The sequence below is a fragment of the Centroberyx affinis genome, unplaced genomic scaffold, assembly GCF_046629955.1.
Source record: "Centroberyx affinis isolate AG114_WGS23_722 - 3 ecotype Tasmania unplaced genomic scaffold, CSIRO-AGI_Caff_v1 ptg003021l_1, whole genome shotgun sequence".
Taxonomy (NCBI): domain Eukaryota; kingdom Metazoa; phylum Chordata; class Actinopteri; order Beryciformes; family Berycidae; genus Centroberyx; species Centroberyx affinis.
The window spans coordinates 123561-145911 of NW_027281118.1; the positions used below are offsets into that span (position 1 = coordinate 123561).

At 42.8% G+C, this 22351-nt stretch overlaps 1 protein-coding gene across 1 annotated transcript in view; it reads right to left on the reverse strand.

The window, feature by feature from the left end:
• The window catches only part of LOC139659137 (spectrin beta chain, non-erythrocytic 4-like), a gene marked incomplete at its 5' end in the record, with an annotated part of 72584 nt that overhangs the window by 31888 nt on the left and 18345 nt on the right, over positions 1-22351 (reverse strand). The window contains one exon of the mRNA XM_071537360.1: positions 16746-16892. Coding sequence (XP_071393461.1) covers positions 16746-16892 — 147 coding nt within the window. The remainder of the gene's footprint in view (positions 1-16745; positions 16893-22351) is intronic.

The following is a 22351-nucleotide window of genomic DNA, read 5'->3' on the forward strand; positions in this document are numbered from 1 at the left end:
CATACAAAAACCCAACAAAGAGCTTTCCACCCCTGCCGAGTTGTAAATGTGTGTTACTGTATGTCTGTGAAGAAGGGCATTGCTAGAAAAGTCACTCTGTCGCCTTTCCCTGGATAAATAAAGGTTGAAATAAAAACATAAATATGAAAAAAAGATAACTGTTTTCCAGCTGGGAAAACCTGAGCAGGAAAAGTGAACAAAAAAATTGCTCTCAAAAACTGCTGCTGATTTGCTTTTTAACACAGCAGTTAACTCCCAACTGCTCCAGTAAAGCTGCTAACAGGAGAAGACTGGTTGAACAAAGAAGCTCCCAGGTGTGTGTGTGTGTGTGTGTGTGTGTGTGTGGGTGTGTATGAGTGTGTGTTCTGAAGTATTAGGAATCAAAAGCAGCAGAGGCATTACATGCTGCTCTTTAGGCTCCACTACACAGTCTGATGTCCTTCACAGCTCCCTCGTTGCGTTGCGTCAGCGTTCGGTCTGCTGTAGCGTCTCCCTCTTGTATCTGGATGGCTGCTGATGCATCCTGCTCATCCTCTGTGCTGAGTGGGAGGTTTGTGTAGGCCTGTGCAGCTCCACCTGTGAGGCTCACACTTGTTACTCCACCCTCTCTCTGAGGTATTCTGAACTTCAAAGATGACTACACGTTACACCGGTCGAACACGCGGCAGCATCCGCAGAGATCCCACAACACCCCGCTGCTCGGCCTGTGTGCTGGAACTCACTCGAAAATCATGATCGATGATGATAAGTATTCACTTCTTCCTACTCCTTTTCGGACATTAAATATTTATTTATGTTGTTTATTTAGAGTTTGATGTATATGTTTGCTGTTCATTTTTAGTGGTTATTTTTGTTTTGTTTTTCTCACTTATATTTTTTTTACTTTTTTAACATGTTCGAAATAAAATCTAATCTAATCTAATCTAAAATCCATGTCGGACATAACTGCTGTATTTTCTCAGAATTAAAGTGGTAATCCTCAAAGATACTTTTTTTTTTGGTTTATTTATTTCGTCTCAATTTTTGTTGCTCGGTGTTCATCGCTGTGGTGTTTCTGCACTGCACTTTCCCAGAGATCACCTGTCAATCACACAGTGTGGGCGGGGCTTGGATTTTCGGTTGATGCAGTTTTGAGTTTCTCTTTTCAGTTACAAAATGCTTTACATACAAAAAACCCAACAAAGAGCTTTATAGACCGTAAAGATTGGTCATAGTTAGGTAGTTCAGCAGCCTATTGTTTTGTGCTAGTTCTCTTGTATGTTTAAATACAAGAGAACTAGCAATTTTCGATTTACTTTTGTTTTCATTGTTTTTTTTTTGTCTTTTTATTGTGTTTTATGTCTGTATGTATGTTTATGCTTTATTTCCTCTGGGAAGCACTTTGTGACGTCTCTGATCTCGAAAGGTGCTATATAAATAAAGTTACTTACTTACTTACTTAAATAAAGATTCATGTAATGTTTGTGTTTAATGAATGATTTTGTGTGCCGGTGCCTCACTGCAAGCAAACACTGCAAGTAAAATAATTAGCTGTGCTGTAAAATTGTCTGTTTTGTATCACGGCAGCAAACAGGTTAAAAGCCGGTGCAGTACAGCAGACTGCTGACTGACAGCCAGGCAGGAGGAAGGATGGATCTGCATTAAGCACAAACTCTGGACTTCATCACAACGCTCAGAAAAGACAAAAGCCTACGTGAGTTTGCACAATTAGCTGGTGAGACTTTTTCCTATTGATATCCATGTATTTTTTTGACATGAAGTAGATAATGTCAGCTGTCAATTAGAGTACAAACAAACAAATCAACAAATAACTAAATAGAAATTAGAAGGTTAAATATAAAACAGAAGATTTTTGCATGCTGTTGAAAATGGCAGAATACATAGAGGGAAACATAAGGGGTAACACTTTACAATAAGGGTCACTAAGTTAACAGTTAACTAATGTGTCTGGTAATCATTTACTTATGGTGTTCATGTTAACTAAGGTATTCATTTATACATTATTTAATAGTTTATAAAGATGACTATTAAATAATGCATAAATTAATAGACAACAATAACAAAAGTATTGATCTATTGTTTTTGAATTTACTGCTGTAGGTTTGTAGATTTATGGGACTTTTCTCTGCACGGATGAATTTTCTGTCCCACTGCCTCATTGCAAGTAATCAGTAACTTGCTGTACAGGTGAGTTTTTCTGTTTTGCTGAAGTGCACCACGGCACCAAACAGGTTAAAAATCAGTGCACTAATGAGTCCTGCTGACGGACTCAGACAGTCACAAGGGAAGAATGGATCTCCATTAAGCTTCTGTCCTGCAGTTTGTCACATAGAGGAGCAGGACTTTGACATGCTCACCTGTATCTGGGTCGATTTTAAGATGTATCTTTTGACATTTTACATGACATTAACAATACTTTGGTTTGGTCCCAGACGGCTGAAATATTTTTGATAATGTCTGCTGATAATTACAGTAAAGATAATAAATAAATAATTAGTGAGTTGATAAATACAAGAATTGAATATCTACAGGACACCAGTATGAGTGAAAACACTGAATAAAGCGAATTAGAATGAGAATAAGAGATAAGAGGAAGGATAACCAATGAATAATAATAAGAAGAAGAAGAAGAAGAATCAAATATGAAGCTAATAAGAAGAAGAACAAGAACAAGAGTAAGAATAAGTGCGAATAAGAGGTGATAATAAGAAGAATAAGAAGCGATTACAAAGCGAATAAGAACAAGAATAAGTAAGAGTAAGAGTAAGAATAAGAATAAGAGTCAGAATAAGGAGTAAATAAGAACAGGAGTAAGAACAAGACCAAGAGTGAGACTAGTCCTGGGACAGGGACTGACCCTCCTGCCTGGTGCTGGTGCTCACAGTGGCAGACGGGCGGCTCTGCTGCTGGTCTGAACATCAGAACAGACATCTGTTCCTGATCTGTCCCTGCTGCCGCTCTGCTGGCCGCTCAGTGTGTCTGTCAGGCTGCGGCCGCTGCAGCTCTGCTGTCAATATTTACATCGCAAGTGACGGAGCCGCAGGCAGCAAAAATCTGCTCGTCCCACTGCTGGGCATGTTCCAGTTCAGACTGGTTTCAACTGATACAGAGTTATGGCTTTTTAAAGTAATAATCTGTGATATTTTCATATAAACAAACGTCTGTTTTGCTGCTGTCTGTCTCTTGATGAAACACAATACTGACTGCGTTTACATGGACTTGAGTATCCCGGTTATGATCGGGTTTTTGAAGTATCCCGTTCTTGTGTTTGCGCATGTAAACATGATATCCCGATTTCAGAAACCTGGATAAGCCCTTATCCCGGTTTTGAAAAACCCGATTATGCTAGCTGGAGTACCCCGAAAGAAACCGGGATCCTGCTCTCCAGTATCTTATCTTATCCCGGTTTCTGACCGCTGCCGACTGCCTGCGCAGGCGCGGCTTCAGCCAAGTGATGTAACAGAAAAACACAAACAATGGCGGCAACGAGAGCGTCTCACTTCTGGAGTGATGAGGAAACAGAGTTTTGTCTTTCGGTGATGAAAGAATTAAATATACTTGGCAGTTTAGATGGGAGAAAGCATCGAAATGCTGACCTGTTCAAGTCTGTAGTATACAGACTACAGGACGCCGGTTTCCCAACATGTCAAAACTTAAAAATTAATTTAAGGTTAACAGTTACAGAGGAATATCAGATTAACGATTTCAAAATTGCCGGTTTGTGTTGTAAACATCACAGGCGCCTGCGCAAATAGCATGCAGTAATCAGTAACCGGGATACTAGTATTTATCATGTATACGGGGATATGAATAACCAGATTTCTCTGTGTTCCATGTAAACGCCATATCCCGAATATGACTAGAATATGGTCAAAACCGGGATAAGCCTCATAACCGGGAAACTCAAGTCCATGTTAACGCAGTCAATGATTCAACCTATATCTAATTTGTGAAAGCTTTCATTTTGCTGTTCTAAACACCCGGAGTCTGGTAGCTCTTTCCTGGGAAAAAATCCTCTGAGTTTTACGTTTCCAGTTTGTTTGTAATAAACAGAAGAAGAAGAACTGGGTAGTTAACAGAAAATGTTGATGAATATCATAAAATGTTAAAGGTTCCTTTCAGGTGGTATTCGATGCAGAACATGTAATCGTAATCCAAACATTATGACTGAATGTGTTTGATTTGTTGAACTTTTATTTGATTCTTAATGTTTAGCGAGTCGAGACAAACTCTCTTAGAAGTGGAATTTCATGGAATTTAATGGAATTAAATTCTGTTTCCTCTGATTCCAGTTCTGTGTCCTTTGAGCTGGGTGACATTACGATTCCAATTCCAACTCTCACACACACACACACACATACACACACACGTGCACACACACACACACACACACACACACACACACACACAGCTGGAGGTGACATACTTTCCGGAAGGTGCCCAGCGAGAAGCAGAGATGAGGCTGCTGTCCCATCTAGCTGAAGAGTGAACCTGCTTTAAAAGCTTCACTTTGACTGGAGGGAGACTGAAACATTTATTTTTTACCTTTACTTTTGTCTTTCTTAACCCCCCCCTCCCCCTTTTTTTTTAACAGAGAAAGGGCCGTCCACTCTCTTTATACTTTTTCTTTATTGGGAGCGTTGAAAAGCTGAGAGTGCTACAGGACTGGAGAGAAAAATGCTCTTTTGGGATTTAATTCCAGTCCACTACACCGTCTCACCTCTCTGATGTGAACTAAAGTAGAGAAACTGTCTGTTGGTTCACTCATACTCAGGTTTAGGCAGATAAAGCCAATAAAAAAATTAGTTTTATCCAGAAATGAGATACCCACCACAAAAAGATGAAACCTACTCTTACAAAATGATTCCTGGCATGAAAGTAAAGCCCATGATGTGTTACTGTTAAAACTAGGAGTCATCTGAAGACCTTTGCTTAAAATCAGTTATGTTTACAGTGAGGATAATAAACTTTATTTACTTAATACATTTTTTTATAAAGCACTTTTTAGAACAACTGTTACAAAGTGCTTTCCAAAACAGTTAAGATAAATTCATGGACTGAGTACATAGAAGAGAAAACAACAGTAGATTAAAAATGAAACCAGACATGAAGTTAAAATCAAATCAAATCAAATCAAATAAGAATATAAGGACATAAAAAAATGAAACCAGACATGAGGATAAAGATAAAATAAAGTAAGAATATAGGGAAACAGACAGGATTACAAAATGAGCAGAATGAACAGAATACTGTTGAGTTTCAGGTTGCAAAATTTTCCTAAAATGGATAGAGAGTAAAGTGTTTTTGTAAAGAGAAAGAGTTAACAGCAGTGGAGCAGGCTGTAGTATCAGACTGAGACGGATTTAGGTCAGTCAGACAGAAACAGACAGATCACCTGCAGCGGGAAAATCAAAAGGTTGGTAAGCTAGAAACTACAGTAAAGAGCAATCAACCTCTTTATTTTTCAGGAAAAGGCCCTGCTTTCAATATCATAAAAAAGTATTATTGTGTCCAGAGATGGTCGATAATAATGTATATAGATAGATATATAGATAGATATATAGATGGAAATCTCAATCTCTATTTCTGTCTCTAGCCCCCTTTAGGCAAGGCAAAGCAGCTTTGTACTATTTGTATAGCACATTCCATACACTGAGGCAATTCAAAGTGCTTTACAGAGTAATAAAAAATACAATAAAGGTAAAAAATTTACAATTAAAAAGTGCAAAAGTACAGAGAAGACATCCACAAGATAAAAGACTTAAAAAGTAAACTAGTGCAGAAAAAGACAGTGCAAGAGTATTAGAAAAGTGAAAAGTGCATTAAAGTCACATTTAACCCATTTTACCCATCTTTTTATGACCCACTACATCGCTGTACAGCTGTTATTCTGTTTATTCAACCTTTCAAAAGTATAGTATCGTATTCATTTTATTGTGTAGAATTGTGTCCAGAGATGGCTGATAATCTCTATCTCCATATCTGTTTCTGTCTCTATTGCTATATCTACTGCATATCTGATTAGTTTGATAATTGTTACCCAGCTGAGGTTCATAATTCTCCCATCTTCCCTACACTACATCACTACAGCTGTTATGTTCATTCCACTTAACTGCTGTAGGTGTGTTTACTCCATTTCATCCCTCTTCACCTCTACTGTGAATTCAGCTACTGTAGCAGCATTCACAATTACACTGATTTTGTATGATGGCTGTGTTCATTCAGCTAACTACAGTACATCCAGTTACATATATCAGCCGGTAGCATCCAGTGACTGTGACATGTAGTACTAATGTAACACACATATTGTAGCTCTAAAATATCAGCTTTGTCCTGGAGAGTTTTGAAACCAGAGCTGCATGACATGATTTAGATAAGACTCTCTCTCTCTTTTGGCTCTCTGCTTCTTCCTAGCATCTCTGTCTCAATTCAGTCCAGTTCTATATGTTTTATTGGCATGAATGATAGCAACAAAATTACAATCACTTGAAGAGAATAAAAATATGGTGTCAGATCTCTCTCTCTCTCCCCTTCTTTCTCTCTCAGTTCACCATGTGCTCTCTCTGAGATTGCTGGTATCGTCACACTGCTCCATTGATGTTCTCACCACACACACACACACACACACACACACACACACACACACACACACACACACGTTCACACCCACACACTCTTATACTGCAGAGCCAGCACAAAACTACAGGTCAAAGCTTAATGCACACCGGGTTGTGGGAGAAAGACAGTTATATATGTAGGGAGAGAGAGAGAGAGAGAGAGAGAGAGAGAGAGAGATGGAAAATGAAGCCCTATATTCACATGGGACTAGCATTATGTGGGACCTCATGTTATTAATGAGTTCCCCCCCAACCTCTGTGTTTGGTAAAACACGTTCACATGGGATAATGAAATTCGCTGAACTCACCAGCATCCCGGGTACAAAACGTAGAAGGTCAAGTTTTTACAATTTGCCACTTTCTGATTTAGCAAAGCATCAGCACAAAGTTTATGCTGAAAAATACGTTCAAAACCTTCCTCTATAGAGTCCACTACTGCCTCCTGCCATTTTTCATGACATGAAGAAGAGAAAAATCACGTGTCGAGAAGAAGTACAAAAATAAATAGTGTGCCAAAGATAAAGAAGACCTGAAATTACCGAGAGATTTGTTGAGATTTGTAACAGGATTAGTATTATGATATTATCAGGAACCTCTGGCGTCACTAAAATACAGTAAATAATTTTTACTCAATTGTTACAACAATTGTTACAGATCACTTCACATCATGTAATATTAGACCCATGTGACTAGAGGAGAATACCAGTGTGATTTAGAGTTACAGCCCATCTACTACTGTGTATGCATAGTTTACATTTCCCCCAATCATTTTGCAATGCATGCCGTATGTAATTAGATTTTATTTTTACATTTACTCATAAAAAATTTTGTTGTGCTTAAAATACAAACTTTACAATGTCAAACCCAGCTTGAAATAAACTGCTGTCCCGGCTAACAAAGACAGCCTAAATAAAATAAAAAACACTTATGCGACAGTAAAGTTTTAGAGGCGACATGTTTTTATGAGGGATTATTTTCCTGGAGGAGACTTCCATTTTGGAACGTAACGCAACACTGAGATGAAAACACTCAACTCAGCTCAATGAAATAAGGAGAAAACAGAAAGTTTGTGTTTCCTGTGATGGATTCTCTCGCTCTGTTGAAGTTGTTTTTCATACTGGACAAGAATGAACGGCAGCAAATAGCTTTTTCTCAAGGGAGGGAAACAAGCCTGATATCTCCAACTATGCTGACTGTGTGCAGAAACCAGCAGGAAGAATGGAGAGGAGAGGGGAAACTAGATCCTGAGCAGTAAACTTAGAAAACACACCGGTATTATCCTTTAAGATAGAGAAAGAAGAGAGAGTAATAGAGGAAGAGAAAGGAGGGAGAGTCAGAAAAAGAGAGAACTGGTGGGAAGCACATGAGAGACACATGAGACCAAACAGATGTTTCACCTCTAAAACGCAGATGTTATGTCATCACAGCACTATTTTCAGTGAAACATCAAAAAGCAAGACATCCATGATACAACACAGTACACACACACTCTCTGTTCACCTCTAGCTATACACCTCTGTACCAGTGTGATACAACAGAGAGAGAGAGAAAGAGAGATAGAGAGAGAGAGATAGAGAGAGAGAGAGAGAGAGAGAGAGAGAGAGAGAGAGAGAGAGAGAGGGGATCAGGGGAACAGAGGCTGCGATTGTCATTCTTAATGAGTTAACGAGGCCAATTAATTATCAGCCGTAACGAGAGAGAAGGAGACAGGAAACGAAACTCCACTGGGTTTAGAGTAGCGATGACACAGGGGAGAAACCGTTTAAAACATTCCACTGTACTCACACACACACACACACACACGCTCAAAAACTCACACACACACACACACACACACAGATGAATGCCCTCGTTGCTTTTGAATCACGTTACCCAAAACAGCCCCAGAACAGCTCCTGTTATCACACCATCATTACAAGAGTGACATTACAGACGTTACAGAATGACTAGGCATGTCTTCACATCTGACACCGCCTTCCAAAAGCCTCAAGACTGCATTGCATCGATTTCCATGACCGTAAATAGAATAAAACCTGGCTTTTTTTTTTTTTATTCCACTGGAAACCAGAAACCTACGCAAGTCGCTCCAGATACAGAATCCTGGCATCCAAACAGTCTATTCATAGATGCTATTAATCTTTCCTCTTTGGGTTTTGGTGGAAATATCACTCAGCTAATCTGCCATACATCATAAGTCCAAAAATCTACATATATAAATATATGCAGGTTGGTTTGTTCGGGCGGTTTGGATGCCCAGTCATCCTGCAGCACCATAACAGCAGAGTTATTGATTAAACTATGTATTACATATTCCTAACACTGCAAATTCGGCCCTCTGCTCCGCCCCACATTAACACATGCTGTTATAGGGCCGCCATGCCGAACAATGGCTGAATCCCAATCCTCCAGAACAGCCTCCTGTCCTCTCCTAGTCCACGTCTTGCATCACTTCCTGCTAAATCCAGGTCTGTTTCCTGTCCCCAGATTAGAGGAGAGATGCACGAAGAAGAGGGGAGGGAGGAGAGACTGGGAGAGAGAGAGAGAGAGAGAGAGAGAGAGAGAGAGAGAGAGAGAGGGAGGAATGACCTTCACACATGAGCTGTGCCGAGAGGAGGAGGAGGAGGAGGAGGGAAGAGAAGGGAAAGAGAGGGGAGAGGGGATTGGACGGCTGTTGCCTGGCAACCGCTGCAAGCTGCTGGAAGGAGGAGGCGCATCGCTCCAGCTGCTGCCGGGCCGCTTGACGTCACCACGGAAACCGACACACAAGTACACAAGCCGCGTGATAATCGTCTAAAATGGCCTCCTCCTCTGTCCCCCTCTCCTGCACACACTCATCTGGAGGAACAGCGGGACAGGAGGACCGGTTTAGGTTTTATTTGTTTCATTATTTATTTATTTATTTATTTCATTTCTGCTCCACATTCACACAGTTACACACTTTGGAGCCGTCCAATACAACCACACTTCTACCACTGACCACTGAGAAGCTGAGTCCACCTCTCTAACATTTAGACATCACACAAAATGAAAACAGTTTACATTTTTTGGCATTTAGCTGATATGCTCATCCAGAGTGACTTGCAATGAACTTCCATATTAGGAAGATCACCAGCATCACCGTGGTGGAGCTGGAATTTTAAAATTTCTGCTATAGTATACGTGACATTTGAAGCTTTTTCACCCCAGGCTAACAGGACCTACAGTTTGTTTTCTTTGGTCTGAACCATAGTAGAAACGTTAACTTTGTAGCATTTTTGGTAGGTTTAGTACCAGAGCTTGTAAACAAAAGTCACATGGATTCACAAGTAGCTCGGACAGAGTTTTGGTGACCTGTCATCCTGCCAGGTTCGAGATTTGGGCATCGTCAAAACAAATCTGAACTTTAGCTACTTTAGGACTCGTCTGAGCTCTTTGCAGTAATTTCCCTTTTCTAGTGTTCAAACCAGTTAACAACACAGGAAGAAATAACTGAATATGAGCATCAGTCCAGACTGTGGTTCGCCCTCCGTTTATTTTGTTCTGCTAGACTTTCCAAGCATGAGGAACTGCTGGATATCAGATCTCCTTATACCCATAAACCCTTGCGTTTTGGGGTCGTTCCCTGTCGTTAGTTTGGATTATGTTCCCACTCCTAAGAAACCTTGGACCAGTTCCCTTGGAGGAGAACTGAGATTTGCATTTTCAGCCACCTCGGTGCATTTTTTCAGTGCCGCCAACTGCTGCAAACATGCTTGGTGTGCCCTAAGCTAGCCCAGTCTGCAGGGCTTAGCAGGGCTAGAACTTCCCCCTGGGCTTAGGGAGGCTGCTAATGGGGGAAAAGGGGGAGTAGGCTACTGCCAGGAAACCCCGAGTTGGAGAGAGACGAGGTGACCCAATAGAGACAGACAAATGAGCTTGGAGGGGCAATGTAGCCATGCTTAGACTAATTGGTGAAAAGTGAAAAGGGGCTGAATTAGGTTTGGGCTAAACCTTAGGCGAAGACTGGGAATAATCCTGAGCTAAGAATGTTATTGTAGGCTGGATCTGTGTGTCTGTATCCACCTGAGACTTTCTGTTTATCTGGGCCATTTAAGTTGGAGGGAGCAGGTACAAACTGACAAATAGTCTGTTTAATTATCCAATTCCCTGGCCAAAAAAAAAAAAGACATGCACAGCGTTTATATATACTAGTGCAGTGCCGCTGCAAAGTTTATTAATGTTGAACCTGTCGCGTGTCCAAATTGCACCAAATCCGACACTGCACGTCCTTGGGTCCCCAGCAATACATCCGCCAAGTGTGAAGTAGATCGGACGAACGGTTCATGAGATATGCGAAGGACACACACACACACACACACACACACACACATACAGACAGAGAGTCCTTATTTTATAGTATGATATGCACACAGAAACACAGATGGCAAACACTACCCTAAAACCAGGCAGTGGCTTCACAGCAGAGTCCTTCACAGCAGAGAGAGGATCTTCAGGACAGAAATAGAGCGGAGACTCTCAGAGGACCCGAGGAGAGATCCACAACCAGAACGCACGGCGGAGAGAGACAAGACTGTGGACAGGATGTTCTGCAGGCAGCAGGTCCAGGATCAGCAGCAGCACAACCACATCAGTCATGAAGCACTTAAGCTTTAAGATTAGATTTCACTGTACCTTCTGGCACACAGACAACAGTGAGTCAGACTGTCAATCTATTGGTTAAATTTGTTTCAGAAACATGCTGCACAAATAAAAGTTATCATGCAATTATTGTTCCAGTATTGAAGTTTTCTCCCCCACCTTTTAGCCTAACCTGGGTTCGTATTAAACCACAACTGAATATCTATGTTTTTTTCCTCTTCTTGGCTTGGTTGATCTTGTCTTGGATTGTTACACAAATATATATATATAACCTTTATTTAACTAGGTAGTCACATTGAGATTAAAACCTCTTTTACAAGTGAGACCTAGCCAAGACAGGGTCAGATAGCAGCATCAAACACATAACAGGACAACAACATCAAATCACAACAGCAACAATAGGTACAACAGAATACGTTACATAATACAGTGCATAAACAAAAAACAAGGCAGCAATATTTAGTCATGTGTTTGTTAGTTGAAGCAACTGCAGCTAACAGTGACCACTTCCATTATTCTAAGTTTAAAATCATTTAGAGAGATAAGGGTCTCAAGTTTGAGATCGGCCTGCAAATCGTTCCAGGACCAAGGACCGCAGGAGAAATAAATAAAGTTATTAATACCTAAAGAACAGCGCAAAGGGACGGTGCAAGATTTCTTCCACTTCACTGCAATACATAAGACAGGTCCTCCAATACTTGTGCCATGGTGAGATGCCAAACGTTATGACTATTACCTTGCAAAAAATCAAGTTGCTTAGCAACGGCCACGGAGCAGGACTGCGGGGTGAACATGGCTGCCATGTACGACTTCAGTAGCTAAAACCTGTCTATCTGCCAACAGCAGGACAGCCTGGTGAGACTACAGTCTGCTACTGAAATCTATATCCATACACACACGCACACACACGCACACGCACCCACGCACACACACACACACACACACACACACACACGTCTTTCCTGTCACTCTCCTTAGCAGTTTCTCTCTGTGTGCTGTGTGAAAATGCAGAAATGTCTTATTAGGTCGGTTCCTCCTGTGCTCCTGTCTTAAAATAAAAATAACTTTCCTACCTTTCCTCCTCAGCTCTTATTTCCTTACCTGCAGCACTTCTATGTCACACATGATCGTGTTATATTTTTGTTTAGAATATTTTCTTACATCCATTGCTCTCCTTACTTTGCTTGTAATGTCGTCAATCTAGAAATTAAAGCCCATTTCCTGTTTCTCTAATTGAAGTAGCTTGGATAAGAGCTATGATATGTCTGGAGGTTGTGATGGACAGATATTTTACAACAGTTCACAACGTCCACAGCCGCTTTTCAACTGTTGTACAATGAAACTGTACCCCAAGCATCGCCCTACATCATTATTTATTCAACAAATGTTTCTATCACTACTTATGGTGTAGGCTGAAGCATTTTTGCAGTAATGTAATTTTAGCAAATTTTGCTGTTTACATTCGGCTTTTCTAACTTCATTCGTCATAATTTGATACTTGGATGGAAACCCAGCTACTCTCTCTCTCTCTCTCTCTCTCTCTCTCTCTCTCGCTCCCCCATCCCTTCTCTCTCTCTCTCTCTCGCTCCCCATCCCTTCTCTCTCTCTCTCTCTCTCTCTCTCTCTCCCCCTCTCTCTCCCTCCCCCATCTCTCTCCCTCCCTCTCTCCCCCTCTCTCTCCCTCTCTCTCTCTCCCCCTCCCTCTCTCTCTCTCTCTATCCCCCTCCCTCTCTCTCTCTCTCTCCCCCTCCCTCTCTCCCCCCCCCCCCCCCCCCCCTCTCTCTCTCTCCCCCCCCCCTCTCTCTCTCCCCCTCTACCGTAAGCACTTTCCAGTAACCTGGCTCTGTCTTCAGATAAGCACACGACCTGTGAATCTGTGATGGAAACAGCCCAGACCTCGCTGTACTGCATGCACATATAGATAATTGTTAGTGTAATACACACACGTACACACCTACGTCAGTCTCTTATGTCCAAGATGAAACAGATTACAGAGAAATGACACACACACACTCACACACACACACGCACACACACACGCACATACACACCAACCTCCCAGCGCCCACTATGGAAGAGAAAATGGAGAGAAATGACTGGGTTCTCAGCAACAAGCATACAGTAATTAGAAATAATGAGCAGTGTATAGGCCAACAGTGGGTGAAGCTGCCCACAGCCGTCAGCCACAATGATGTCACAGCGATCAGCAAGCTGATAGGACAAGGACAGAGGGATGATGTAATAGCTCGGACATCACTGGTTGGTTAGAAGTCTCTGTCCTCTGATACCACAGATGTCTGATAGATTCTGATGATTTGTACTGATCCACCAGAAAAACAGATTTTTTGGCCCCACCCACTGAGGTGTAACTCAACCAATGACATCATTTATGCCTTCAGAGCAAGTCAGTCAGTCAGCCTGTATGTGTCAATCAACAGTCGTGTGTCCTGTTAAACTCCTCCCTCTCTCACTGTAAGCCACTCGAGATAAACGCATCATCAAACGTAAAGTCAAACTGGACTGAACCGGGAAGGCAGCGTGTCTTTAAAAGCAAATTTTGACAAATCAGGGGAATGTTACATTATGGTCAGACCCAACACACACTAATGCAAATCTAATGCCGGTAAAAGTGCAAATTAGTAAGTTAATCACCTTGGTTGCATCTAAATTCAGCTATAAAATACACATTTAATCCTGTTTGGGGATTCATGTATTTCTGCTAACAATTCAAAACAGTTTCCAAAGCTGTTTTAATATGAATTTTCTAACCCTAACCCATAATATCATATTGTGAAAATGTTGTTCTTGTTTCGGTGTAAAAGTTGTTGAACTTGGCCACCTCCTGCATGTCGCCGCCCATAAAATACTTGCTCAGTAGGTAGGAAGGTAGAAGAAAATGATTATTTATGCTTGTACCATAGCAGAAATGTTTCTGGTGCTAGAAAGAAAGAAAGAAAGAAAGAAAGAAAGAAAGAGCCCCAAGCACCAAAAAGGTTCTACATAGAAACCTTTTGGTGCAATAAAGAACCTTCCAAGTACGCATGAAATGTTCCAAACCAGTACTATTATTGGAGCTTTTTAGATCAGTGGCTCCTTTGAGTCATCATGACCAAAACGCCCTTGAGCAACTGTCCTTTTAATGTGTGTAGAGTTGCATTACTCTTCGGACTCAAAATAGCCAAAACGCCACTGATACGGCATCAACAGATCGCCATAAAAAACACAATGTAGGGACAAAAATTAGCTTCAGTTAGTTTCATTTAGCTTGTGTTCAGTAAGCTTTGTTTTTGTCGCATTTCACATAAAGTGGAGCGTTGTTGGGCAATATGACGGAGGTGAAGAAGACATTTTTTTGGGTTGAAGCAAAACAAAAGTAAAACCTACACGATTCAGCGTGCGGGCATCTCTTCCTTTTCTCAGTTAAGTTCTCCTCTACCAAGATGAAGCCACTTTGGATGTCCACACATTAGCTTCTATCTTTCATTTAGTAGAGAAACTGTTCATATTTTAAGGTTTTTTGTGTATCCAAATATTTCATGAGTGGGCGCAAAGCCTCTGAGAATTAGAGACGAAGCAGCTGAACTGCAAAGACACAGAAATCTCTGGACAAACCGAATAGCGTCATAACTCTTAGCGCCATCTGTAGTAGTATAACAAGAGCAAATGCCATTCAATTATCGCCTTCACTGACACTCGCAGGCCGAAACACACACACACACACACAAGGCCATGTGTGGTCTTGCCTAAAGCGGGGTCACAAATCGGCGATGAGTTGAAGAGGCCGTGAGGAAAGACGGCAAGGAGGTACGGAGAGGAGGGATTTTACCCAAAATCTCCAGTCCGGGGGGTAAAAGCGAACACAACAGCCCACAGTAAACCCACTGAATCCTGGGAAGGCACTGGCTAACCCAATTACGTCTGCCTTGAGCACAACCTGGGACAAGAGGCTGATGTGCTGCATAAGCCCTCTTGATATGAAGCGGATCCTATCAGGGTTTAGTGCAGCGGTCAAGGTCGCGGCGCTCACCCTCTCTCTGTTTAAAGCCCAGTCCATGATTTCAAGATGCCAATTATGTTAAAACACTTTTGCCCTAGCCACTTGTTTGTTTAACATGAGTTTGACATGAGCTAATGAAAGGCTGTGCAATGTTGATGATGTGCTGTACAAGGTTTCAACCCGACTTTCAAACTAATGCATTTCAATTTGAAGTATCTTTCGTGCGTGCAACATGTTTTTTTTTCAGTCGGGACTCAGGAAGTGATATTGAAATAAAATGGTGGCCAGTAAAGGCATTGTGGTCATGGTGGCGGATGGACATATACGTTTGCCTTTAATGCCGACAACCGGGGTTTGATTCCCAGCATGTTCAAAGTACTTTTCAACCATAAACCACATTTAAATTTTTAACAAACGTTTTTCTTATTTAACCATGACCAAACCATTTCTCTAACCTTAACCAAGTTGTTTTAGTTGCCTAACCGTAACCGTAACCGTAACAGTAACAGTAGTTTTATTTGCCAAAACTTACGTCTTCAAATTTGTGGTGGAGGAACATTAAGCAGGTTGTGGTGGAGGCACGTTTTTAAGGTCGTGTTCATTTCACGAAAAAATGGCAAAATCGTGTCCATGTACACGAATCAATAGATTACATTTTCTTGACTATTTCACAAACTGCCGTGAGGCCGTGTTGTTTGTTTACATCAGTGATGCTTGTCTAGCTAATTTTCCACATTTAAGTCAAACTCTTCAAGACTATGTGAACATACCTAGATTTGTGCTTTAAATCAGGGCAGCTAATGCAGCTAATGCAGCTAATGTAAGTAAAACCTACCACCAGTCTATCAGCACAGTCCAGGATTCACCACTGTTGTCAGTAGTGTCATTATTAGGACAGAGAGCTAGCCACTGCTTTTCCTTCAACATGGAAACCTGTAAAGTTCCTTTTGTTCTTTTGCTTCATATTCATCTATTGACTCAATGGAAAAATAGACGTAAGCTCATTCTAGATCATTGTTCTGTTATAGGGCTGGGCTGGATATACTGAACATTTACCAAAACACCAAGACACTGGCACTCTCTCACCGACCTCTCAGGCTGTATCGACCAGCCCTATTCTGTTACTTATTCCATCAGCTCTGATGTGTGTAAAATGTCGTTACACAAAACATCATCGCTCCACAGTTGTTCCGGTGGCTCAGTGGGCTAAAGCCTATATAATGTATTTGTTTGAATCCAACTCACAGCCTATGTTGCATGTCAATCCTTCTCTGTATCTCTGATATTTCCTGACACTCTCCGCTGCTTACTATCTCATGAAGCAGAAACACCATAAAAACCAAGAAAACAACACTCATTCCCTCACCGACAGCTCTGACTTTTTTAAATTATACAGTGACTTTTGACAGGTTTCACTCGACACACAAACGACCCTGCAAACTCTCCTCAAGCAAGACAAAGAAAACCACCAAAATCGCAAGAGAAATGGCTTTTGGAGAAGCAGCGGCACTCACCCTCTCGATCTTCTCCAGCCATTCCTTATTCTGGGCGAGTTCGGCCATGAAGGCCTGGTGCTTCAGCCATTTCTTATGAAGCTTCTGGGTCTCGTCTCGGCTGCTGTCCCTCGCCATCAGCATCTTCTCACACACCCAGTCCCCCAGCTGGGCGAGAGAGGCAGGGAGAGAGGAGGAGAGAAAGAGAGAGAGAGAGAGAGAGAGAGAGAGAGAGAGGGACAGAGAGAGAGAGAGAGAGAGTGTCAATATTGGATGAGCATAAACACTGTAGATAACTCTTAGAGTGCAGAAACTGATTCCTCATTTTGTGAGGACTACACACACACACACACACACACACACACACACACACACACACACACACACACACACACACTTGGTAAATGTTAAAAATTGTGCCCAGTTCACAAGGGAAACATATGCTTGCTTATATAAGACACACACACACTCACATACTACAGTATTATGCTTCATACATGGATGTATTCAACCCAGATTTAGACTACATATGTGTGGAAACAAAATAATAACAGGATGGAATATATAAACACACACACACACACACACACACACACACACACACACACACACACACAGACACATATGGTGGGAAATACAAGGTCAAACACACAGACATGCATATTTAATGACACACAGCAGGCACATGAACACAGACACACGTGTACCAAACAAGCATGGCGGCAGGAATTCACATGTACACACAACACACAGTCCACAGCAGGAACACACACACACCCACACAGTAAACAACACACACACACACACACACACCTCAACTCACAGAATAAAATGCACAATCGGCACACGGTGCAGGAACAAAGCGTGAACAAACACACACTGAAAGCCCCTTCATGCCTGCGCTGACAGCATCACCAACACATCCTCGTCTCTCTCCATTATCCACATCCTCCTCCTCCTCCTCACACCCCCGTACATCTTTCCACCTCCATCCCTCCCTTCTCCATCCCTCTCTCCTGTAACCCAGCTCCCCCCCACCCAAGGCTCGTACGGTGAATAAGCTCCGTTTACCGGCAGCGTTTAACGGGAGCGGCCCGCGGGGTTGTGGCCGCTGCAGGCAGCCGCTGGTATCCGCATCCTCACTCGTCTGCCGTCTGCCGCGTCCCGGCCCCAAACGCAAAAACCCACAAACACACTAATCCGCTCTCCACCGCAGAGATGGAGAGAACGAGAGAGAGAGAGAGAGAGAGAGAGAGAGGACGGAGAGATAGGCGCCTTCTGCTCGCTCCGGGAGAGAGGAAAGGCAGCGACACAAAGGTGCGCTGGGAGGGAAAAATGCCAGCTGGAGGGGGAAAAATAACAACAACGCTGGTGCTGAGGCTGAGGATAGACAGACTGGAGACTTGGACTGAGACTGCGCTCTTCCCTCTGCTCTCCTGTGTTGCCGAGGACTCGGCTACGCTCTACCCAGAGAGAGAGGAGAGGGAGGGAGGGAGGGAGGAGGAGGAGGAGGAGGAGGAAGAGGAGGAGGATCAGTGACGAGGGAGAGAGGTAGGGCGAGGGAGAGAATGAGGATGACAGAGAAGAGCAGAAGAGAAAAAAAAAAAATCCTCCCAAAACAATAAAATGGCAGGCAGCGGGTGCATGGGCTCCCCTCCCCTCCTTCACCCCCCCCCCTCTCCTCCTCCCTCCATCCCCCTCCACCCCCCCTCCTCTGGAGCAAGCAGGCTGCCTGGCCGGCTGGAGGGGAGATGGTGAGGAGGAGGAGGAGGAGGAGGAGAGGAGGAGCGAAGGACTGGGATTGGGATTGGGGAAGGTGGGGGGAAGCAGGGAGGCTCGCCGGTCACGGCTAGTGATGCTGGGCTGGCGGGGAGGAAGGGGAGGGGGGGAGGGAAGGAGGGAGGGAGGAGGGGGCGGGCTTTTGATGGTGAAGGATGGATGAGGGTGGGGGAGAGAGAGAGAGAGAATAAAAAACAGAGTCCCTTGCTCCTTCAAGGGACCGAGACACGCCGGTCTCCGCACAACAGCCGAGCCTCACGACTCTTCTTCTACAGCTGCTTTTGTTTTATCCTTCTCTCACGCACCATCCACCCCCCCTCCACCCCCCTCCTTCTCCCTCTCTCTCTCTCTCTCTCTCTCTCTTTATCTCTCTCTCCCTCTGCAGTAGTCCCAGGCAGCTGTATTCTCTGTCTCCAGCCTCAGCTTCCCTGATGCTGCTGCAGTGGTGAAGCAGGGAGAGAGAGAGAGAGACAGAGAGAGAGAGAAAAAGAGAGAGAGAGAGAGAGAGTGGGGGGGTGATAGTGGGAAAGAGAGAGAGACAGGTAGTAGAGGATGGGACGGGGGAATGATATATGAATGATACATTTGCCGCTTGATAGAAATACTGCCCCGCTTTCCTTTAAAGGGCCAGGAGTAGATTTCTCTCCAACGCCCCACTACTAACCCTAACCTTCTCTTTGTCACCTCCTACTGGAGCTATCACACACACACACACACACACACACACACACACACACACACACACACACACACACTCATATACAGTATGCACACAGGTAAGGATGTGCTGGCTGACAAATAAACAGGCAATCACATTCACGGACATATATGCAACTGCACACAAAAAAGTATGCATACACCACACACGTATACATGCATGCACACACACACACACACACACACACACTGAGGCCTGTGAGTGCAGAGGTCAGGGAGGGTCACAGCCTGATAGCTCCCTTGAGACTGTAAATGAATTGAATGAGAGAAGGGAGGAGAGGAGGAGGGGGGGAGCTGGGGGGGGTGGGGGGGGGTAGATGAAGAGAGAGAATGAATGAGGGAGAGTAGCAGGAAGGAAGGAGATAGAGAGGAATGTATTGCCTGAGGTGAAAAGGCAGAGAGAGGTGAGGAAGGAGGAAGAAGATGAAGAGAGACAATGGGGAAGGAAGGAAGGACGGAAGGAAAGAGGGAAGGATTCATAGCCTCAGAGTCATCGCTAAAAAAGAAGTACATTGTGCGGGAATAATTCAAACCTTAAAATAATGTTTAAAGCGCGCTTAAAGATTATTTATCTCATTACACTCGAAGGAATTCAGATATCTTGAAGCGCTGATCTGTAACCCGCAGAGGTGTGACCAAGTCAACTTTGCTCGAGGCCCAAGTCAGTCTGAAGTCTTGAGGCACAAGTCTCAAGTCAAGGCCCAAGTCTAAATGTAGAACACCAAGTCAAGTCCAAGTCATTAATGTCAAGTCTCAAGTCTAAATGTAGAACAGCAAGTCAAATCAGAACAAATCAAGAGTCCAGTATCAATTTAATATCTTAAAGAAAACTAAATATCTAGGACTTTTCAATGCAATATGGTTTTAATAGGATAAAAACTTGGTAAGAGCATCATGAGTTTGATTTCTAGAATCAGTTTCAACTTCAATAAATTCAATCATTCCATACAAATTCAGAAAACAGAATTTAAATTCAGTCGTCTGCTGGAACAAATCTCATCACTTTCAATCTGAGTCATTTACACAAACACAAGATCTCAAGTCAAGACTTTAGAAACCTTTTCAAGTCATCAAAGTACAAGTCAAGTCCCAAGTCACCAGAACCCAAGTCAAGTCAAGTCAAGTCTGAGGTCTTCTCTGCATGCATCAAGTCAAGTCTCAAGCGATTAAAATTACGACTGGAGTCTGACTCGAGTCAGAGTATCGAGTCCCCACCTCTAGTAACCTGCAGTTCATTCCTTTCTATTTATTGTCTTGCTGCTGGCAAAATGTTGTTCATTATTACTGTTATTGAAAATTACATTTGTTTAATAAATAAAAAAAAAAGAATAGGAATAATAGATGGGCGAACAAGATTCCCCCTCGGTTACTAACACCCTCTTCCCCTCTCAATCCCATAATCCTCCTCTTCTTTAAAAGCACAGGACCCCAGGGGTTGGCTTCACAGACATAGATGATGCCTCGTCCTTCACTAAAAAAGGTCTCTCTACATGGGTTGCATGTAGATAAAAATATTTTAGTGTCTCCCAAACAGCTCACACACTGCTTACTCTGCGCAAAAAAAACCTGCTGTCTTCATAGAATCGAGTGACCAGGTGAGTCCAGGTGAAAGCTATGGCCTCTAACTGATTTCACCTAATAAATCCACTGCAGTCATGAAGAAGGGATGTAGACGAAGGAGAGGAGAGAGGTTAAAGAAGAGAGGGGTTTTTAAGTCTTGAGACAACTGCGATGTAGATTCGGTGGAACTCAATATCAGGAAAATGGTCCTAACATTTAAACGCAAGATAAAATCGCTTGTCCAAAACACCAACACATAATATCTGACCTGACAAAAAAATAGTACTGGAGAGTATAGGGAATGTGTGTAGAGCGACGGTGCATGTTAGACTCTGTGTACCATCTATCCTGTACAGACAGACTGTGTTCAGCAGTGCAGGCTTTGGGCGTACACCTGCTCTTTTCTCGAAATAGACGGAGCAGGTGAATCCAGGTGAAAGCTATGATCCCTTACTGATTTCACCTTTTAAATCCACTTCGGTCCTGAAGGCGGAGACGGAGACGGAGACGAAGCGGAAGAGACAGGCTGCAGAACGGTTTTTAAGCCTCGAGACATGGACGGTGCACTTAGGGTGCACTTAGCTGAACGCACCAGGTATGTTTGGAAAGCTTCGTTCCAACTCTGGTGTGTTTACTCCTTTAGATTGGTTCGTTTGTCCAGGTGAGAACGATGTCATTTGAACTCTGGTGGCACCAGACAACAGCACCGAGAGTCTCAGTCCTCTAACAAGAGAACCATTAGGAACTAGAAGGGAACTAGAAGGAGAGCGCAGACCTCCGCCAAGGTTCGTGCTATTATTGCTTGTTCGTGAGTCGGATCCGGATCCGCTCCAAAATTTAACAGGTTCTTCCTTGGCCCATGCTACACCCTTCCACGAAGTTTCATGAAAATCCAGTCAGTAGTTTTTACGTAATCCTGCTGACAAACAAACGGCACCAAAAACATAACCTCCTTGGCGGAGGTAATAAGAACATAATCTGAACAGACTACAGGAAATGGAATAAGGAGAGTTGACATCTGATGAATCCAAAACTATTCAGGGAATTTTGCGCCTATGATTAGTCCTTTACTGTGATTAGCAGCAGGTGCGTAGTAGAGACTTCCTAAGAAAAGGCAAGGAATCCGCACACTACTTAAAATCTAAAAGATTAAGAAGGATCCCGAAAAAGTATTTTCAACGCATTTATTACAGTAAGCCGTGCGCTGCTCACCAAAATGTGCAAAAAGTGCAAAAGTTCAAATACTCAGTTACTTACATACTTTAAAGACAAAGATGAAGATATAGTGTCTAAACATTTGTCTGCTAGTATTTGCACTTTTTGCACATTTTGGTGAGCAGCGCATGGCTTCATAAATGCCTTGAAAAGACTTTTTCGGCCTCCTTCTTAGTCTTTTTGATTTTAAGTGGTGTGCGGATTCCTTGTCCTTGTCTTTTCTTATGTTGACATCTGATAGCCAGGAGTTCCTCATGCTAACAAACTGCAGTCTGGACTGATGCTCATATTCAGCTGTTTCTTCCTGTGTTCTTAACTGGTATGAACATCGGAGAAGGGAAATTACAGCAAAGAGC